Raw genomic sequence first — 22,266 nt, 5'->3', positions numbered from 1 at the left:
CGACCCGGAGAAGCTAAAAGCGCTTACGGCTTACGAAGCTCCCACCACTGCCAAGGAGCTCAAAAGTTTCCTCGGATTTGCTTCAAACCTCCGTCGTTTTATACCCAACTTTGCCAAGCGAAGCGCTCCGTTGACCGCCCTACTGAAGAAGAATGCAGCGTGGAGTTGGACACCGGCCCAACAGCTCGCGTTCCTTGACGTCAAGCACGCGCTCCTCGAGCCTCCTACGTTGGCCCATTACAACGAATCGGCCCCCATCGTCCTCCACACGGATGCCAGCCAAGATGGGCTCGGCGCTGTCCTTCTGCAGGAAGACGAGTCTGGTGACCATAAAGTCCTAGCTTATGCCAGCCGCCAGCTTTCCGACGTTGAGCGCCGCCGCCACTCTTCAGAACTCGAGTGCCTCGCCGTTGTCTGGGCCGTCGAGAAGTTCCGTCCCTACTTGTACGGCCGTCACTTTACCATCGTCACGGACAATAGCGCTCTGACTTGGCTGCAGTCTGCCAAGCACATAAATGCCAAGATTGCACGCTGGTCCCTGCAACTTCAAGAGTATGATTTCACCATAGTGCATCGGCGCGGCTCTGCACATCAGGATGCCGATTTCCTTTCTCGCCACCCTTGTTCCGTGACAGCTTTGACGGACCTCAGGACTGCGCAAGCGCAAGATCCCGACGTTGCTGCCATAATCCACTCCCTTGGCACCGCCGTCGGCGCAGGTCTCCGTAAACTGCGCCGGGTCTATCAAATGAAGGATAACCTCTTGTGTCATGTGAAGTGGTTCCGTGGTCGACCACCCGTGTGGTTGCCAGTTGTGCCGGCAACACTGCGGTCGCAAATCTTGCGCGGCCTACACGACGCTCCCACGGCTGGTCACCTTGGTCGCAGCAAAACCTACGCACGAGTGTCGGAGCGCTTTTGGTGGCCTAATATGTCCAGAGACGTCAAGGAACACGTGGCGTCCTGCCAGACGTGCCAGTTCAGGAAGTCATCCACACGAGTAACCAAGCCACCCCCGCAGGCGTTTTCGCCGCCGAGTTCACCTTTCGAACTGGTTGGACTGGATCATTTGGGCCCGTTCCCGAAGACACGCGCCGGCAACCGGTATATTCTGGTTGCGGTCGACTACTTCTCCAAGTGGGTCGAAGCACTGCCCGTTCCCGACACGTCGTCCGCTCATGCCGTCTTGTTTGTGGAACAACATCTTGTTCTTCGGCATGGTGTGCCACAACGCCTCATCACGGACCGCGGGAGCTGCTTTATGTCCCTGGAATTTGAGCGTGCCCTCCGCTCCTTCGGCATTGCGCATTCCACTACATCCGTCAATCATCCCCAGTGCAATGGCCTCGTGGAGCGTGTCAACCGCACCCTTACGGATATACTCGCCTCCTACGTCGCTCCGTCCCACACAAACTGGGATCGTTTTGTTTGTACTGCAGCTTTTGCACTCAACACTGCGGCTCAAGAAACAACGCATGTCACGCCGTTCTCAGTCGTCTATGGCAGAACGCCCTCCATCCCTCTCGACGCGCAGTTGGGCCTTCGCCATCCTACTGCGTCACCGACTGACTGCGCCCAACGACTTCGTTCCGCCCGCCTCGACGTTCAGCGCAACCTTCTCACGGCCCATGCGCGTGCGCAAGTGGCCAATGCTGCAGCACCACCACCTCCCTCCTTTCGGTCCGGTGACTTGGTCCTCGTTCGCCGCACCATCCGCGCGACTGGCCGTGCCGCGAAGCTCTTGCCCCGATACCGCGGCCCTTACCGTGTAGTTGCACGGCTCGGCCCCGTTACGGTCGTCTAGAAGACCTCCCCGAGCTTCGACCACGCGGTGTACACCACATTTTTCCGGAACATGTCTCCAACATGAAGAGCTATGTCTCCGGCACCCACCGTGATCCCGACTTGGCTCCCACGTCCTCCCTAGTGCCGCCCTCCCGTACCAGCACCAGGCCTCCCTTCCTGAATGCCGCCCCTTAAGTGGAGCGCTGCTCCGTGAACGCAATCCCAAGTCCCGCGGTGCGAGAAGCCCTCACAGTTTTCGTACGGCGAGGAGTCGCCTACAAGCAGCCCCGGGATCTACCGGGACCGTCTCGTGTCAGACGACACTGTCATCACAACGTGACGATGCCTCCTGCGCACCAAGCTGCGCCGGTGCGAAGAACCTCAGCCCGGGCTCATCGGGACGAGTTCGATGCCGCCTGCAAAGCGAAGCACGCGCTAGGGGACACCAGCGGTGTCTTCCCCCTCTTATCTTGGAGACTGGAAGAGACTCTTATCTTCCCCCCCCCCCCCCCCCCCCGCCCCCAGAGCGCGCTGCGGTATACAAATAAAGAAGAGGCGCGGGGCGAGCGCGAGGGGAGAGCGCGCGGCGCTAGCGCGTGAGGTAGAGAACAAAGGTGAATCGCCGCGGCCGGTTATGTCCAAGTCTCCTGTGTCTGAGTGTCTGTGCCTTTCTCTGCGCGGGCCCGCCGTCCCGTAACAGTATGCTGTGATATCCTATGTTCATGCTGCATTCCGCAATTTGAAGAATGTGGGAGCCAAGGATGGTGTTGTTTTTATCTGCTGGGAAACGTCTCGTATTGATGCGTGCCAAGATAAACTCGGGACGTCTAAAGTTGATTTGTGGAAAGCAAGAAGGCGAGAAGCACGTCGGCTATGAAAAGAATGCTGTATACTCCATTCCTCTCACCTGTGGTTCCACATACGTTGGAAAAACGGGAAGATGTGTAAATGATAGGTTGTACTAGCATCAATGTAAGACGGACAGTCAGCTTTCGGGACACATAAGAATCCACTTCAAAAAACATGGATGCAAACCTTACTTCGAAGAGACCTGTCTGTGTACTGACAATAGCGCGAAACCAAAGAAAAGGGAAATACATAAAGCTATGGAGATCAGAAAGCGTGGTGAATCTTGTATTAGTAATCCCTCAGTTTTGTTATAGGCAAAGGAGTTGGCATCTCTACGGTTCAGCGCATGAACGGCATATGTATCAGCAGCGCGAACACCACACAGGAAGAAGAAGGAGAAGAAGGTAAAGAGCGCTGACTTCCTGTGTGGTGTTCGCGCTGCTGATACATATGGATCGCAACCAACTAGCCCGACAGATGGTGTTATTCATGAACGGCAGTGGTCAAGCGTGTGTACTCACGCGCAGTGCATGATTGCACAACCTTTTCTTGAGCTCCATACGTCTGTGTTGTCCGCGTTGTCTTTTGTCTTGGCGCCGGCTTCTTGAATCATGTCGAACCAGCATGCCCGACTGCACGTCCTAGGCTTCACATGCCGTGGGCACATTTTGAACGGCAACTCTTGTGACTCTTCTGTTCACTTTCCCCTACGGAATCAGGTGGAACCCCTCTCATGCAGCAATAATTGGGTGTTCCGAAAGTGGAGGCGTGCTGGTTTAGGGTTACGGGCTCGCTAATTTAAATCTAGGAGCAGCCCCGCTGGAGCGCAACCAGGTGCGTGTGCTTACCGTTGCTGCAGATGTTCGCGCACGTGAGTCATAAACAAAGCTGTCACGATGGGCAACTTATCATCTGAAAGCGGAACAACCCCAGTGCCATTTTTCAAGCACCGCCTCCTCAAGCGGCTATGGTTCTGACCAACTCAAGCCCTTTTCTCCCGTAGTGTTCGGTACTGGCGCCGGAGTTTTAAAGAGTGGGAACACCGCGCGACGTGCTGATCGACAGCCGCCAGCCTCCGACGCCGCTGTGTACTGGAGCTACGCTTCTTTCAGAGTTTTACCGTGTTCCTTCATTGGCGAAAGAGCAGTCTGAGCATATTGCGTGAGTCTTTTTTTGTCGCGTACAAAACTTTATCGGCAGTCTGGGAACTTGCGAGGGCCAAATTTCTGTCAGTTTTTGAAGTTGCAAAAAGAAAGAACTGCGAAGATCTTGTTTTTTATAATGTCGTACCAACTAGCTCCCCAACGCACTGTTCAAGATTTCGTAATGAAGGGCGATTTGTGAGCAAATTCTTTAGGCAACAAATGCTAAGGTTCTCGGCCATTTTTTCCTGCTACTGTAAATTTCCTTGAATGAATGAAATGATCTAGTAAAAAAAGTTCCATTGATCGTGACCTTCTCCATGATTAATGCGTACACTATGTAGGCGCTGCTTGAAGGGCGGAAAAAATGACACACGAAAAGACCAATTTGAGATGGACGCAAGCATTATATATTGTGTAGCATATATGCGTGATGGGCCTATAAAGTACACTACGATGAGACTTCCTACTTAATAACAACAATGAATACTGGCGATGAACATAAAAAATATAAGAAAAAATTCAGCAAACACCAGTAATAAATTGCACGCTATAAGCAAAAATCTGTTCATCGCACAAAAAATGGTACAATGTTATTTTGCTAAATACTGCCTAGGCGCAGTGATAATTGATAAGAAAGCATTCGCATTGAAGGCACAGTGTAACCGTAGTACTTGTATGCATCGACGAATAAAGATGGAAATCACGCAGGGCTCATTTTTATTTAGAGAAGCTAATAACGTCATATTATAGGGTCTCTTTGTTCGTTGTTTCTTGCGTGACATTAGCTCATAAACTAGCTGGGCATACGTTACCGGATTGAGAAAAAAAACCTTTTTTCTCTACTCTTAAGAATAAAGTATAGACCCACCGTATAGTTAGAATGGGTAAAATGCCGGTTGACTTATTTAATTTTTAATCGTGACGTTCTACTTCTAAGCGGAGAAATGGAAAATAGATCGTTTTCATTGAACTTCCAGCACGAAGACTACCGGCGGGCGATGACGCGGCGCTTACTGACTTTACCAGTGTCCCCGGAGGCTGTGTGCCTGGATGCGCTTGCGGCGGCCGACGAAGTAATGGAGATCCAGTGCAAGCAGGACACCGTAATGCCTTGCAGCGCAAGGAACGGTGGCGAACCCTTCAGACGGCGACACCTGACCCGCCGTTACTACCTGACGCTATTAGTTATACAAACATGGGCCAGCCTTCTCTCCTTTGGGTTCTTACCGGCAATACAGGTAGGTGCCGGCGGGCAAAAATTGGAGCATATTAACCGTTTATAAGGCGTGAGCTGTACGGATATCTCATTTTCATACAGACGGTAACCTTGCACTCACAAGAACACTACATACTGAATGATACCAGTTTGAAACCGTTTCCTCTATTGCAGCGAGGAACACAACACTGGGCAACTTTTTTACGGGAACAAAGAGAAGACGGACACCACCACGCTGTATTGCGTTGTGTTGTGCCGCTGGCTGCCGTGAATTACCAATTAGACTGATCAGCCACGCTTTTCCATTCGTTTTGTACAAAAAGGCAGCTATTAAGCATCGTTCGTATCAAATACTGTCTAAAACGACCTCAGATGCGGTACATATCCGCGCTGTTGCGCTCCAAGACACTGCTGGCCTGTGGGCCCGCGGGCTGTGGAAACTGTTTGTGCCGCGATCGTTCCGGCCTACCCTCGGTTGTGGTGGTGGTGAAAAACTTTAATCAAAGAGAGCTTGAGGGTTAAAGAAAATAAAAAAAAAACCCTGCTATCCTTACCCGGTATCCTTAGTCCGGGACACCGCATGACGAGGCCCCGTCTCGCGCCCGCTTGACCAGAGCCCTTTGGGACTCCAGTGTGGAGCAGTTGAGGAGGGCAGTCTCCCATGCCTCTCGGGTGGGGGTGGGGGAGGGGGGAAGGTGAGGATTCTGAGTACATGCCCACACCATGTGAAAGATATCGCAGATCTCTCCACAATGCGGGCAGCGCCCATCTGTGTTCGGATCGAAGTGTTTTGCTATTGCAGGACAGAGAAGGGTTCCTGTCTGCAGGCGCCGCAGAGTTCGCTCCTCTGCCTTACTCAGCCCCTTGGCAGGTGCCGGGTAGAGACGGTGGCTGTCGCAATAATAAATTAGGATTTCGCGGAACCGCAGAAGCGGTTTATGAGCTTCTGAGCCATGAGAGCTAGGATGAGGAGCCCGGTGTGTGAGCGCTCGGGCGGCCACATCAGCGGCCTCATTGCCTCGTAGACCCTGGTGGCCAGGAGCCCAGATCACTTTTGTGCGAGTTGGATCGGCGAGAGCGCGTCTTAGAATTTGCGAGGCCAGAGGTGATATTTCGCCTGCAAGATAATGTTCACAGGCCCGGCGAGAGTCTGTGATAACCGTTTTCGATTTTGGATCGGCGGCAGCGAGAGCTATTGCGACTTCCTCCGCTCGTGTTGAATTTGGGGCCCGAAAAGATAGCCCATCGACATTCATTCCCCGGTGGACTACGGCAGCCGTGAAGAATCCCGCGGGCGACGGCCCTGGGATGTCCACGTAATAGACGCCCTCTTTATAGCCATATTGCCTCTCAAGCGTGCGAACCCGCGCTTGTCGTCTGCCTTCATGTGAAGCCATGTCCATGTTACGCGGGAGCGGAGCGACCAAGAGCATGTGGCGCCACAGCACCGGGATGTTCTCCGTCCCATCTGGTATGCATGTGTGTTGGATGTGTAAGCGGTTTAGCAGGCGGCGCCCAGGCACCGTCTGCGATAGCCGCGTATATTGGTTCACGAGGTGGGCCTCCCGCAACTCCTGATAGGAGTTTACCACTCCCAACGCCTTCAGTTTGGCGTTGGAGGTAGCCACCGGAAGGTCCAGTGCTCGCTTTGTTGCCTTCCTGATGATGGCGTCAATGCGCTCGTCTTGTTGTTTGGTGGTGCGTAGGTACGGCACGGCGTAGAGGATCCGGCTGGTCACGAAGGCATAGGCGAGCCGTAGCGCGTCCCTGCCCCGCAGACCACCCCGCTTGTTGGAAACACGGCGGATCATGCGCCCTACCTGTTCACCTATGCTCTTGAGTTTCGCTATAGTAGAGTCCGGCCTAAGTTTGTTATTGATGAACAGACCCAGGATCCGGAGCTCCGCCACTTCTCTGATGGGACCGCCCGACAGAGATATGTGTAGAGACGTGTTGTCCTTGTGGTTTGTCCTGACGTGTAGAAGCTCTGATTTGGCGGGAGCACATTGGAGACCACAGTCGGCAGCATATGCTTCGACTATGGAGGCGGCCTGCTGAAGGCGGTCCTCTATCTCCCCAAGGCTCCCCTCGGTGGTCCAGATTGTAATGTCGTCTGCGTAGAGTGCGTGTTTTATGCCATCCACCTGAGCCAGTCGGCCGGGCAGGTGCATCATGGCGATGTTGAAAAGGAGCGGTGATAACACCGCCCCCTGTGGTGTACCTCGTGTACCCATAGAGTACGGGCCGTACTCCTCGTCCTCGATCCGGAGGAGTGCCTGACGCGCAGAGAGGAAGTCTCTGACATAGGCGAAGACCTTCGCCCCGCAGTTAGTGGTGTTCAAGTTAGAGAGTATGGTGCCATGTTTAACATTGTCAAATGCCCCCTTAAGATCGAGGGCGAGAATGGCCTTGTCGTTTTGTTGCATGGCTGTGGGTCGTATTATGTCCCTGTGTAGTTGGAGTAGGACATCCTGTGCAGACATGTGCGGGCGGAACCCGAACATAGTGTCTGCAAAGAGGCCCTTACCCTCCATGTATGGAGAGAGGCGATCCAGAACCATCGTCTCCATGAGCTTTCCCACACACGAGGTTAATGAGATGGGTCTCAAGTTGTCCGTAGTCACGGCTTTACCTGCTTTGGGGATGAACGTTACAAGGGATGTTTTCCATTCGAGTGGGAGCGGACACCCATCCCAGATCTGATTTATGTATTGTAGCAAATGGAGATATGCACAGTCGGAGAGGTTCGCCAACAGTTTCACTGTTATGCGATCCCGACCCGGTGCCCCACCTCGGCGCATTTTAGCCAGGGCCGCCTTAAGGTCATGCAACTCAAAAGGGGCGTCTAAATCCTGATTTGGCTTGCCGGAGTACGTGTACTCGGGCCCAACCGGGTCGTTTGTGCGGCAGAGATACCTGTCGCACAAAGTGTCCGCAAGTTGCGCCGTCGTACCTTGGTACCCGTGCAGAGCCCGCCGGAGCTGTTTTTGCGTCTCCCCTTTCGTTTGAGAAGGGTCGATGAGGCTGCGCAAGAGACGCCAAGGCCCCTTCGAGCTCATCTGACGCGCTGCCGAGTTGCAGCGTTCTATCCAATTGGTGTCTGTGAGCTGGGCGGCATATGCCGCAGCCTGCTCCGTAAGTTGTGCAATACGAGCTCTAAGCTTGCGATTCGTCTTGTGTTTCTTCCATCGTTTTGTTAAGCTCCGGAGCGCCTCCCACAGATGCAGGAGGTGATTGTCCACTGCGGGGATCTCGTCGGTGGTGTGAAGTGTTTGCGTGTGTTGTTTCTGTATGTTGGTGACCTGTGTTGCCCACTCCGCATAGCCGTCGGAGAATAGTACCGGAGGGACGTCCTGAATGCGAAATTGCTGCCAATTGGTTATTTTCGCCTGGCCCCATTTTTTACGGGCTGCCTTCGCCAAAAGCGTGATGCGGAGAAGGCAGTGGTCGCTGCCCAGGGTATCCCCCAGGTTCTCCCATGTGGCGTTTGTAGTGTTCCTAACCAGAGATAAGTCAGGACATGTGTCACGGGTGACCGAGTTGCCCACACGTGTGGGGCAAGACGGATCCGTGAGCAACGTAAGACGAAGGGTGGAGATGAGCTCCGCCAGCTTGCGTCCCCTGGATTTCTCGAAGTGATAGCCCCAATGTAGACTGGGTGCGTTGAAATCCCCAATGATCACCAGGGGTTCATTGTCGGCCGACTTGAGAGCACGATAGAAAATTTCGCTGAAAGTAACACGCGGCTTATGCGGGGGCAATACACATTAAGCACATGTATTGACGGGTCGCGGCGCCTGAGAGGCAGAACCCTCACCATGGTGTATTCTTGCTCAGTCTCCAGATCAAGATCGACCTGAATCGCGGTGTATGCTTTATGCACCAGGATGCAGGTCGAGGGGCCCCCCTGAAACGAGCTATACCCAGATAATTTAGCATCATTGCCGGGCTCTTGCAAAGCAAGAAGCGCCGGCATGTCACCAAGGGACTACAGGTAGAGCTGGAGATGTGACCGTTTTTTGCAGGCTCTGAAACCCCTGCAGTTCCATTGAATGATTTCGAATTGGTCTAATTTTTTAGCTTTCTGAGAAGGTTTGCCAGCCATATTGATGTTTTTATTTTACAGTGCTGGGTAGCCACTCGGTTCGGGGGCCGGCGCAGCCCCAGGTAGGGGTTGCATCAACGCCGCGGCTATCGGGCCGGAACCGCTTTCTTCCGCTGCCTGTCGAGGAGCTATTTTACGTTTTAGCTGCGGGGAGTCGCAGGAGAGAGAATTTTTTATTTGGGAGCTGACCCAGGGCTGCACCACCTTAAGGACAGAGTCAGTCACCTGGGCCGCAATGTCAGGAAGCATTGCAGCAAATGCGGACTTGAACATGTCCTGAAAGGACTCGCGGACCGCAATCATAATTTGGTTCGGGAGCGCTGCCACCCGCTCCTCCAACTGCTCCGCTTTACGCTCCAGGGCCTCGAAGCGGCCGGTGTCCGAGGGGGCCGAATCGACCACCGTGTCCGCGGTTTGCCGCGAGACGCTAGTTAGGCAAGATGATACTGAGGATCCGTCATCACTATCCTCGGGCTCAGCGTTCTGCATGGGCTCGGACTGCCCGGCCTGCTTAGCTTCTAATTCTTGAATTTTACGGGCGAGAATTTGATTTTGGCGCCTGAGCTCCTCTACCTGCCGCTGTAGGGCGGATTCGGTGGGGGAGGGAGGGGGGGTGGGCCCAGAGACTAACCCACTCCAACTGCTCACCTGATTTTGGCGCGGTACCAGAGGTGGGAAATCCTCGGCTTTCAGGACCGGTGGCCTCGTCGGGTTCCCGGACTTCACAAATTTTGGCGGCCCGGACTGGGCCTTCTTAGGTTCGGGCTTGGGCCCCGGAGCCTGCTTGGGTCCGGCCGTGGGCGTCTGGGCCTTTTTGGGTCCCGGCGTCTGCTTCTGCTTTGGGGTGGGCGGGCGTCCCGGCTTGACGACCTTGCGGTACTTGCCCGCGCAGCCAGGCGCTCCGGTGGGATGGCTGCCTCCGCAGATGAGGCAGCACGGGGAGCATTGATGTTCAGCTTGGCCACCGTCAGGAGCAGCAGCAACCTGAGCCCCGCAGCGTTCACAGCGTCCAGGCTGCGGCCGCGGGCAGGCGTCGGCCCGATGCCCCACCGTGCCACAGCGAGGGCAGGCAGGGATCGTTTTCTTATAGAAGCGGACGGGGAGACGCTCGCAACTATAAAGCACGGTCCGCGGCACCCTTGTCCCCACAAAGGTGACCACAGCAACCTGCGTTTTGCCCAGTTTGCGCACGGATAGTACATTGGGGTCCTCACTGAGTTTTTTCTTGACAGTCTCAGATGTCTCGTCCGGGGAGACGGTGATGACGCCCTTGCAGAATTCGCCGGAGAGCTTAGGGTGGCCCCGGAATAGCAGCGTCCGGCCTCCGACCGGCAGCATGACGTCCCGGAGCAGCTTCTCCGCAGCTTCCACTGATTTCAGTGTGCACACGAGCACATTTTAAGGCGGAAGCCTTTAATGTCTCATCGTTGTAAGCAGCAGTTGTCGACAGAAAATGTCACGCTTTTCAATTGGTGGAAATGGTCGTGAGGTCACAGTGCGCGAATTTCAAACGGGGCCAATTGTACTTTGGCTAGTAACCATGCAGCCAATTGAAGGGATCGTATAGTGATGCTCCAAGTAAGTGGGACTGAGCTTAGTTAATTGCTTAATTACCCAATTAGCCTAATTAGCTTTACTAGTCAGGCCATGTAAATAAATAAAACCGATTAAGAAATTGGTCGAGCTCAGGAATCGAACCCCGGTCTTCGGCGTGAGAGACGAGCATGCTATCCACTCCGCCATGCCAGCTTTTTTTTTTTTTTTTCTTTATTGCCTGGCTTTGACACAAAACACTGGACAACACAAACAATCAACAAAAGACAATAACTATGTACACACGACTTGTGGTCAGCCAGCATAAATCTGGCTTCGTCCAATTAAAATTCACGCAACGTACAGAGCGGCTCTAGTCTTGAGAGCCACTCCGGAGGCTCCGCAGCGGCTTTCTGAATGGCCAGAAACATCTCCATACTTTCGCGAAAGTAAATTCTGGCAGGTCTTGCGTCACTGTCACAATGCCAGCCTGCCATTCTGGAGCGCCATATACAGTGGAGGCCTGTCAGCATTATTAAATCGAAAGGCACCCCATCCTCATTTTCAACACATAAGAACCGGATGCCATACGGGTCTAGTGGAAATTCTTTCTTTAATGTTCGCTGCAATACATCCCAAAAATAAACCCCTTCCCAACAGTGTAAAAATACATGGTCTATTGTTTCCGGCTTTCTGCAAATTAAACAGTGAGATCCCCAGGGTAAAAACAATTACTTTCCCTCTAAAAATTTTTTAACCGGTAAGGTCCCGGTGTGCAACTTAAAAAAGAAGGTTTTTGTTCCAGGCGGCACCTGCATTTTTTTAACTCTCTTTAAAACATCTTTGCCTGGGCCTCCACTGTACAAGGCCCTGTACAAGGGCTCGGGGAAAACTACATCGCACAAGGCACGGTACAGTTTCTTTCGTTTCACACTGGACAGAAAGTCATTGGAAAATCGCGCGGAAAGAAACCTTACACTGGCTACGACTTCCCGGTAAAAACCGGTGACCCTACTATACACCTCAGCAGTTCCGACTATGTACTCTGGAAGTAGATGCCGCAGCCTAACTTGGCATACGGTACGCAAAAAGGGGTCTCTTGTGTCCCTAAAAAACAAAAAACGATTGACCAGCTGTCGCAAAAACAAATGGCCCAATCCCAACCCCCCGTCTGGTACTCGTCGGAACAGGTTGGTTCGGCTGCAGCGCTCCCATTCAGACGACCAGATAAAGACGGCGAAAATTCGGTGTAGCTTTTGAATACTTAACCGTGAACAGTGCAACACCTGCATTACGTACCAGAGCCTGCTGATAAAGAACAGGTTGCAAACAGTGGCTCTGGCGAAAATCGACAAGGTCGTTCCTTTCCACTTATCAGCTCTCTCCCGTGTCTCTTTGACCTGTCCTGTCCAATAATGTTCACTGTCACGGTAAGCATCGAGCGGAACGCCCAAGTACTTATCTGGTGTCGTCGTCCAAGGCACGCTAGCAAACCGTTCGGGCGTGGATGCCCACCGTCCATGCCAAAGCCCTAGGCACTTCGACCAGTTAACCCCGCTGCCTGTAGCTTGGCTGAAATCCCGTACACATTGAACAGCCTCGCTTATTCCTCTCTTGTCAACGGCAAACACAGCAATGTCATCAGCGTACGCCAAGAGCTTCACTTCGGCTGCTTGTAATCTGAATCCGGTAATACTCCTGTTTTTCAGTATCTTTAAACAAAGGGTCTCCACATAAATACAAAATAAAAGGGGGCTGAATGACTCCGCCATGCCAGCTCGATGGTTTGGAATGAACAAAGGCGCGTCTAGTGAATACGGTGTCTTCACTCACTCTCATCCTCCTCCATTCCCTTCCGGCGAGGTTTAGGTGTCCACCGACAAATGAGAGACAGATACATTTCCTTTCCTCAAAAACCAATTTACCGACGAGCAAGGCGTAGAACCGAATGGGCGATGGCGTTCTATGGACTCCTTGGCAGCGTTGCAAGACGCTGTCGCGTTCCACTCTTAGGGGCGAAGCTTAACATCTTAACCACACATCAGTGACCACACTTTAGGTCAAAAAAGTGCCCCCCTCAATTTTGTGACACAGTTACTGCGTAATTTCCTTTCTTCAAATACAATTTTCATTTTCTTCATTACGGCTCCTCTTTATCTATCTTCTTTCACTCCCACTTCCTCCCTTCCTCTACGGTGCGGTTCAGGTGTCCACCGAGATGACAGAGAATTACTGCGCCATTTCCTTTCCTCAAAAAGCATTGCGTTCAAAGGGCACGGCATCGCGCCGAACGGGTGGTGGCGTTCCGTGGTCTCCCTGGCAGCGCTACAGCGCGCTGTCGCGTTCCACTCCTAAAGGCGAAGCTTAAGTGTCATTAATTAGCAGTTAATTAGTATTCAGGCATTAATAAGTAATTAACCATTAATTAGTGATTTGTCATCACTTAGTAATTAGTAGTCAATTATATGTGACGCCACCGGTGCCACAGAAACAGCGAAGGTGGTGCGGAAAACGCTTCCGCCTCTACCCACTTTAGACAGTCAAAGTGCCCCCTGAATTTTTTGCTCCCACACGGGCCACACTGCAAGCCCCACACTTGCGGCGTCCCCGAGGATGCTGCGAACGGCAGCGCCGGCTTGTCCAGGTCCTAAGGTGGCCTTCAGGTCGATGGTTTCTCGTGGCTTAAGCACCACAATGATTTCGTCTTTCCCGATGCGGGGCGTGTGTTGCGGCCGCCACCGGGGCTGTTTTGCTTGTTGCACAGCTGCATGTTCCGCGTTCTCGCCCTGCACATGTGCAGAGCGTCCCGCCACCCGTTGCTGGCCGGCGTCCGTGTTGGCGTCCCTGGAGGCCTTAGTCTTCCTGCGTCCGCGCCATACGCGGACCATGTCTTGGAGGTATTCCTCCTCGCTGGGAAGAGGCTCTTCATGTTGAACGGTTTCCATGTTAACGATCCCTATGGAGGTGGGATCGTATCCGGTGACTTGGCCTTGGACCGCCATTGCCGAGGAATCCCAGAGGAAACCCCGAACGCTGCCGGCGCAGGCCTTGCCACCGTCAGGCTTAGCGCCGCAGAGATGGGGCGAGGTCTTCAAAGCACTGAAAATGGAACAAAATTCAGCGCACCTTGGCAAATGTGGTGTCCACGGATGCCGCTTAGGTTGCCGGAGACGATGGTGCCAAGCTTTCTACGGGAAAGAGTTGAGGACCGCAAATAACAGCGATCATTGGTAGAGCCGACGTGGCGGCGCCGCAGGGTGCCGGCCTCGTCGTCAACACGGCGTTCGGAAACGCGGCCGCCAAGGACGCTTCCTTCTGAGAAACGCTTTGTCACGCGAACACGGCGTTCGAAAACGAGCCAGTCCATGGACGCAGCCTTCCTCCAGCAGCGGAAGAGAGCGGCTGCTCGAGGAGCCAGTCTGTACCTTCCATAAGCCTGGGTAAATTGGTAAATTGGTTCTTGAGGAAAGTAAATGGCGCAGTATCTGTCACGCATACCTCGGCGGACACCTGAACCGCGCCGTAAGGGAAGGGAGGAAAGTGGGAGTGAAAGAAGAAAGCCAAGGGCCTGGGCTTTTCTTTTTTGCGTCAAATTCTCTAAGTAGAGACCCAATTCCTAACCTGCACCGAGTGCGCAGCCTGTTCCTCGCAATAGCACCTAAGTGTCGTCGACGCGTAAGTCGTCTGGATTCCAGAGCTGCAAGCCTCTAGGGGGGTAGTCCCGAGGGCAAGCCCAGAGTATGTGGGATAGAGTGGCAACTTGGCCACACATTTGACAGGAAGGGGAGTAGACCCCAGGGTATATGCGGGCATATAAGGCGGGGTTGGGGAAGGTGTTCGTTTGGAGTTGCCTCCACGCAACTTCTTGGGGTTTGGTGAGAGAACTATGTTCGGGGGGATATAGAAGTCTACCTAAGCGGTAGTGCATGGTTATGTCATGAAATGTGACCATACGATCTCTCGCCGTCCGCAGGACGGGCGACACCACAACCCGGTCGACGAATCCTCGGGCATAATTGTGTGCCGCCTCGTTGCCTGGATGCGACGAGTGCGCAGGGACCCAGATCAATTGGATCGGGCGGAGTTGAAGTTTGGTGGAGTGGAGGAGAGAGAGGGTGACAGGGGAGCCCCGGCCTTTGGCGAAACTACGAATCGCCGATTTAGAGTCGCTGAAGATGGTTTGTGCAGAGGTGGAGACCATCGCCAAGGCTATGGCCGCCTCCTCGGCCTCTTCAGGCGATCTGACGGGAATGGAGCACGCAACTAGCGGCCGTCCACAGTAGTTTACAACCGCGAGCGAAAAAGCTTCGCGGTCGGGGTATTCAGCGGCGTCGACATAGACTGCTGTCTGATCTGTTAAATATTTTTTGTGCAGAGACTTAGCCCTGTGCTTGCGGCGAGCGACATGATACTCTGGGTACATATTTTTAGGAAGAGGGGTAACGATAAGGTTACTGTGGATATGGTGTGGAAGCTGGACCCTGTCGGGTGCGGTTGTTTCGAAGCGTATTCCAAGCTTGTCGAGTATGTGACGTCCCGTGGAGGTGTGAATGAGACGCTCGTACTGAGAAGTGAGATGAGCTTCCGAGAGCTCCGTCACAGTGTTGTAGACCCCTAATGCCAGTAGTTTATACGTGGGGGTCCGGTGGGGGAGATGAAGAGCCGCCTTGTAAGCCTGTCGAATAAGGCAGTCAACGCGGTCCTGTTCCTGGCAGCTAAGGTAGAGGTAAGGGAGGGTATATGTGAGGCGACTGATAACAAACGCCTGAACAAGACGTCGGAGGTCAGCCTCTCGCATGCCTCTATGTTTATTAGCAATGCGACGAATTAGACGAATGGTCTGCGATACAGAGACTGTAAGTTTAGCTAGAGTGTCGGTGTTTTTCCGATTTCTCTGAATGAGGAGCCCCAATACCCTAATGGTGGATACTTCGCGTATGGGCTGACCACTAGCAGTAATGCAGATGGGAGGATGGCCGTGGAGGCCGGGTTGACCTCGGACGAGCAGCAGCTCGGATTTCTGAGGGGAGCACGAGAGGTCGGCTGCGGCTACATGGAGCTCAATGACATCGACCGCTTGTTGAAGTGCGGATTCGACCTCAGCATAGTTGCCTGTTGAAACCCAGAGGGTAATGTCGCCTGCGTATAAGGTATGGGATAGCCGGAGGATAGCGTCTAATTTAGAAGGTAGCGTGAGCAAGGCGACATTGAAAAGAAATGGGGAGAGAACGGATCCCTGGGGGGTGCCATTGCTACCGAGGTTTATAGGGTCTGAGAGGAGAGAGCCAAAGCTAAGTTCAGCTGTACGACCAGAGAGGAAAGTACGTATATACTCGTAGGTACGGTGACCAGGATTTAACAGGGAGAGGTTAGTGAGAATAGCTCGGTGCGCGACGCTGTCAAATGCTTTAGTTAAATCAAGCCCTAGAATAGCCTTTGTGCCCGCTCTGGTAGAGGGGCACAGTATCTCTCGTGAGAGCTGGATCATAATGTCTTGCGTAGAGAGATTTGAGCGGAAGCCAAACATGGTGCGAGGTAGGAGATGGTTATCTTCAACGTAATTATTGAGACGGTTGAGAATGACGTGCTCCATCAGTTTCCCAGCACAGGAAGTGAGGGAGATGGGGCGGAGGTTTTCGAGAGCTAGTTGTTTGCCTGGCTTCGGTATGAAAGTCACGCGTGCATGTTTCCATGCTGCGGGGATTTTACCCTCTCTCCAGCAATCATTCATAAAGGCAGTGAGGGCCTCAATGGACGGGTCATCTAAATTACGGAGAGTTTTGTTGGAAATGCCGTCCGGTCCCGGGGCAGAGTTAGGACGGAGCTGAGTGAGAGCGAATCTTACCTCAGCTTCCGAAATCTCCTGATCGAGGGCAGGGTTGGCACCGCCCATGTAGGGGGGGAGAGGGTCCGGGGAAGTAGTATTGAGATAGCGTACACGAAGTTCACCGAGAAGATCCTGGTCTGAGCCGGGGTGTTGATGGACTATGCGGGAAATGGTGTCTCGTTTGGATGTTTTGCAACCGTCTGGGTCTAAAAGGTAACGGAGAAGGTGCCAGGTGCGAGTTAGCCCGAGCTGTCCACGCATGTTGTCACAAACTTGACCCCATTGCTGGGTAGTCAGTGCGATAGTGTGCGCCTCAATCTGTTTGTCTATCTGAGCTACTCTACGCCGAAGCGTTCTATTGTGGCGCTGTTTTTTCCAACGGTTTTGAAGGCTTTCGCGGGCCTGCCATAGGTGGAGGAGGCGGCTGTCTGTATTGGATTGATCAGCCGTGATAGGTGACTCTTGAGTAGTAGCAGAGACATCTGCCTGCAGTTTGGAGATCCACTCGTCCAGGTTATTATTCCGGGTAGGGGCGTTGAGCACGTAGGGAACGAAACTTGTCCCAATCCGTGATTAGGGTTGGGCGACCTCTCCGGCGGAACGGGGACAAAAATGGGAAAATACTTCAATAAGTGTTACGAGGCAGCAGATAAGGAAATTGCTGAAAAGTTCAACTAATTCTGAACATTAATTTCTTTCACTAAACTGGGCCTGGTCTTGCTGCACACCGCACTTGAAAAGAAGCACAGAACGCCAAAGCGACATTTTAGCCAAAGATTAAAAGCACTGAAAGGTTTGTTTCATAGTTCGGTAGTGTTCAGCACGAAAAAGGAGGGTACGCGTACATGCAGCGTCAGCCGTATGCCTGCACTTGAAGCAAATAGCACCACATGTCCCACTCTCCTATGAAAGGTTAAGAGTGGATTTCGGCTTCATGCCAACTTAATTTCGATAGGAGTAGGTTACCAAGCGATTCATCGTTTTCAAGAACACCTTTACAGCACTGAACCTCGCAATCCACACACACAGGTGAACATTGATTTTTCGTCAAAAGACACCATGATGTCATTCTCTTGAATGTCGACATTACGTCAAATCCTGACTAAGTTGGCAGAGCTTTTCATATAAATCTTTTTTGTACCGACCAGGGGATGCAGGATGATGTGTAGGTACCGAGAGAGAATCTTCAGCGACGACGGAATTCAAATCTGCCACGGGCCTACAAGCAGACAACTTGTGCAGGCAAAAGACAAGGCAGAACGCGCCAGGGATCTCGGAGTCATTTACGGAATTCCTTGTCGGGATTACGACGCAGCATACATCGTCGAATCTTTGGACTACAGGAGGTAGCCAAGGGACCACGAAAACGACACTGCCAAGGGACGCTCCGAATCAAATGCCTTGGCAGGTACCAAAACCATATCGATCAAAGTATCGCCAGGGATTCAGCCAGCATCATTGCCACCGAGGAATAATTACCTTCCTGTCTACTCCTGGAGTCGTATCGCATTCAGTCAACTCCGCATGCACTTAATCGACATGTGGGCTCATGCCTGCAACATATGTAAATAAACATAAAGTAGAAAAAGCACTAAAGAGGCATTAAGCAGAAACAGCAGTTTCCTGGGGAAGAAACGCGAACCCGTAGAATAAATCAGACACAGACGGCAGCAGAAACCATGGCCGCATTGGAGGCATCCATACGGCGGCACCCAGAAGACGGCGGACCGAAGGACACCGAGAGGACGCCCCCCCCCCCCCCCCCCCCCCCACACACACACACTCCCAATTGGCAGCGAAACACAGATGGGAGCCGGGCGGGCGACAACAAACGGCGCTTCGGCACTGCAATGCAATCCCGCGAGCGGTCCCTCTCCCGAACGGCAGATGCTGGCCACAGTGCAAGTGTGGGGGACGTGGCCACCTTACCATGCGCACGTGCAGAGGGGGGAGAAAGGGCGTGTTGGGAACATTCTGGCCGAAAAGGCGAGTAGACGAGACCAATGCAAAAAGAGGAGTCGTCGAAAGAAGACCCATGTAATCTTACCAGAATAAAACCAATGCTTTTGTTATCGTTTTTCAGCTTTTGTCCCAGTGTGGTTTATCCGCAATTATTTGAACCCTAATGTTTTAAGTTCGAAGTTGTAGTATTATCGTTAAATTCAGATACTAGTACATGATGCCGAAACCCGGGATGAGAGGACAGCGGTAAAATCGGAATGGATCGCGAGTGACTTCGGCGACAAAACTAGAGTAACGAAGACATGGAGAAGCTCAACGCCAAGAGAAGTCGGCGAGGGCAGAACAGCATCATAATCAAAGAGGCCACAGCAGCACTGCCGACATTCAACAACTGACTGCTCTGCTGCACAGACTACAAGTAAGCAATGAAGAACTACGAAAGTTAAACGACGACTTGGATGATCATCTACCAGAGGAAGCTTTCGAGACCGAATTCATGGAGGCCATCGTATATGATGACCGGGCCGTAAATACCATCGGTCTACTCAAGGTTCGGATAGCAGCTTCGCAACCGACAACGCCTGCAGTACACAGCGCCGAATCGACGCAAGCGTCGCTGCCCACACCGAGGCACAGTGGCATAAAGCTCCCGAAGCTGCATCTAGAATCATTCAACGGTGAGCTTGCCAATTGGCAGACTTTTTAGGAATGCTTCCGCGAGACGGCGCAGGAAAATCAGAGTTTATCGAAAGCGGAGAAGTTCCATTACTTAGAAAGCCTCCTCACCGGGCCCGCCTCGTCGGCAGTAAGAGGATTACAGGCAACAGAGGCCTGCTATGACGACGCAGTACAGATTCTGCAGCGCCGTTTCGGCAATAAGGGACGAATAGAGCAGGAACACCTTGCCAAGTTAAGGATGCTGCAGTCTGTATCATCTTCAGGAGGTGTGAGGGGACTCCGCCGGCTTTACGACTATGTGCAAGCACACATTTGCGGACTCGCGGCCTGGGAGTGGCCACGCATGCTTACTCTGCAATGCTTGGCGACATCGTACTAACAGCGCTGCCGCGAGACATGATAGTAAGTTCCATCGACTGAAAAGCCGAGATACAAAGATAGGTGCGTCATCGCCAGCCGATAGCAGCGCTGCCTCGCCAGCGCAGCAGTCCGCATCTGCGCACGCAGCAGACACATCCGACGGCAGGTTAAAAGAGATATAACAGCTCCTGCTAGTAGATACCGAATACCGAGAGCGGTGCAAACAAGATGCCATCTTTGCGGCAGAAAGGAAGCCATATGAGAAAGACCGCTTAGGAAAAGGCCGAAATCAGCATACTGCCAGTGCCGCCGTGTTCTATGAGCAATCGGAAAAGACTGAGAAATGCGTGTTCTGTGATTCAAGGAAGCACGGCACTGAGTTTTGCACAGCTGCGCTGACAAACAAAGAAAAGACAGAGAAGCTAGCCAGGGCCAAAAGGTGCTTTCGGTGCACGAAGTGGGGGCACAGGTTCGAAAGATTGCCAGAGAAGAATAAGTTGCGGACACTGCGAAAGACGACATGCCACCTCAGTGTGCAATCCCAATTGGACTGTAGACAAAGCCAACGCACGAACTGAGGTCACTGCCACGAACGTGCATGCAGCCGCCAACAGAGAAGAAAATCAAGAGACGGCACTGCAGACATTCCGCGCCCTTACTGTGGAAGGCACAAAATACGGCTACATCCGAGGTGTAATAGGTGGCGGAAGCCAGAAAACATTCATTCGAGAAGACTTCTCAAAAAAATTACCGACGATTACGTTACTTCCTAATGCGAAATTTGAGCGCAGCAAATAAGCTGTTTCACCTATTCGATAGATTGAGGCAAAGAAATCGAGCAACACATGTATGCGCTATCACAGAATTTTTTTTTTTATTTTTCACACGTATTCGCAATTTCGGCTCGGGCGGTGCACATATACAGATCCGCCGCCACCGATCTGGCTCTCTGATTGCCACCGCACAGGGGTTGCATTGGAGGAGGAGCGAAGAAAGGAATTAAGTTCGAGCCGGCGCTTTGAAAACCGGAGACTCGCAGGAAGAGGGGGGAGGGGGGCGGCGTGTACACCCAGCGGCAAACGATGGGGGCAGAAGCGCGCGCAGCAAGCGGACAACACGATAAAGGGAGGACGGAAGAGATAGCAGCGACTGACTGATGCCGCTGACGCCGATAGCGCTGGGGGGATGAAAGGGGGGCGGAGCTGGTTACGAGGCCGACGCCGACGACGACGCGAAACCCAGGAACGGACGCCAAAGAGCTGCGCTCTAAAAAGCTCGATTTTAAGGCTTTGGGTCAAAGCGACCACAGGGGAGCCGGGCGGGCGACATCAAACGGCGCTTCGGCTCTGCAATGCAAGCCCGCGAGAGGTCCCTCTCCCGAATGACAGATGCCGGCCACAGTGCAAGTGGGGGGCGTGGGGGACGTGGCCATCTAACCGTGCTCACGTGCAGTGGGGGGAGAAAGGACGTATTGTTAGCATTGTGGCCGAAAAGGCGGGTCGACGATACCGCTCCGAAAAAAAGGAGTCGGAAGAAGACCAATGTAATCTTACCAGAACAAAATCAATGCTTTTGCTATCGTTTTTCAGCTTTTTTCCTCATGTGATTTATTCCCTATTATTCGAACCCTAAAGTTTAAAGTTCAACGTTGTAGTATTATCGTTAAATTCAGGAACTACTACAGCATACGCATGCTGACTGCAACGAACTTCACGCGTATAAACACGCCCGTTCCGCTGTTCGTTTTCATATGTGAACAAGGCACCCGTGCGGGTCCCCAAACTTCATTTGTTTGGGGATCTACAACGAAAACTAACCTCACGAGGCTGATAACATTACAGAAAAGGCAATACGATATGTCGAAAACCTTGCATACAATGATCACACAGGTTTGTACTTCTCTAAGCATTCTATTCTAAAAGTCAATGAATTGTTTGAGTTGAAACTGCTTTCTTATGTGTTTAACGATTTCAAACATCATCCCACTAAATATGTTCAATTAAACTCTAGTAGTGACGCGCCTATAAATTAAGACACGTCAGTTACAGAGTACCATTCGTAAGGACTAACTTTGGAACCGAAATGCTTTCATATTTAATTCCCAGTCTTCTAAATAAATATACACAGGCCATAGAAATTATTCAGAAATCTGTTTCCCAAAAGTCTTTCAATAGAAATGCTAAAGCTTACTTCCTTTCTCGCCGGAATGATTAAAGGGTTGTTCACGCAGAAATTCTTGATGTCCCTGTGTTTTCGTCAACTCTGTGAATTCTCGTGTTTTTCTTGTTGTGATGTGCCTTGTAAATATTTACTTTAATTATGTCACTGCAAAAGTATGCACCTTCCTCCTACTTTTACCTTGTATAATTATGTGTTGTTTTTTGTAATGTTCTTGCTTCTTGTAATGTTCTTGCTTGTAATGTAAGTTCTTGCTTCTTTTGCCGCTTGTCCTGAGCATTGTGTCGGGTGCTTGGGCCCCGTCAGGCAGAGTGCATCTGCCTTTTGCCCCTGTATCCGAGACCTTGTTGTCTGAAATAAAGATATATATATATATATATATATATATATATATATATATATATATATATATATATATATATATAAATATTTCTTTCACTCCATTTTTCTTCTTTTTGGCGCGGGTCTTGTTTTAGAATGGTGTTATTTCCTAGCCAGACAAGCTTTTGTCGAACTTTCGACTACGTTTTATTCCGCGATAAGCCCGGTCCGGCCGCCATAACTAAGATCCGTCAGTTCCTCATGTTAAAAACCAGACTGGCTTCATTTCAGTGCGATTTCCACCTCA

The 22,266-nt window shown here is 52.0% G+C and overlaps 1 protein-coding gene across 1 annotated transcript in view; it reads left to right on the top strand.

Moving 5' to 3' along the window:
- LOC149334559 (solute carrier family 52, riboflavin transporter, member 3-B-like) overlaps positions 1-22,266 on the top strand; it is a 64,985-nt gene that overhangs the window by 5,763 nt on the left and 36,956 nt on the right. Inside the window, exon 2 of the mRNA XM_089555170.1 lies at positions 4,757-5,017. Within this exon, the coding sequence (XP_089411296.1) occupies positions 4,757-5,017 (261 nt within the window). The remainder of the gene's footprint in view (positions 1-4,756; positions 5,018-22,266) is intronic.

This window comes from Amblyomma mixtum, chromosome 8, assembly GCF_055824585.1.
Source record: "Amblyomma mixtum isolate Tamu chromosome 8, ASM5582458v1, whole genome shotgun sequence".
NCBI lineage: Eukaryota > Metazoa > Arthropoda > Arachnida > Ixodida > Ixodidae > Amblyomma > Amblyomma mixtum.
Note: the sequence above shows the minus strand (reverse complement) of the source record. Positions and strands in the feature narration are given on the sequence as shown.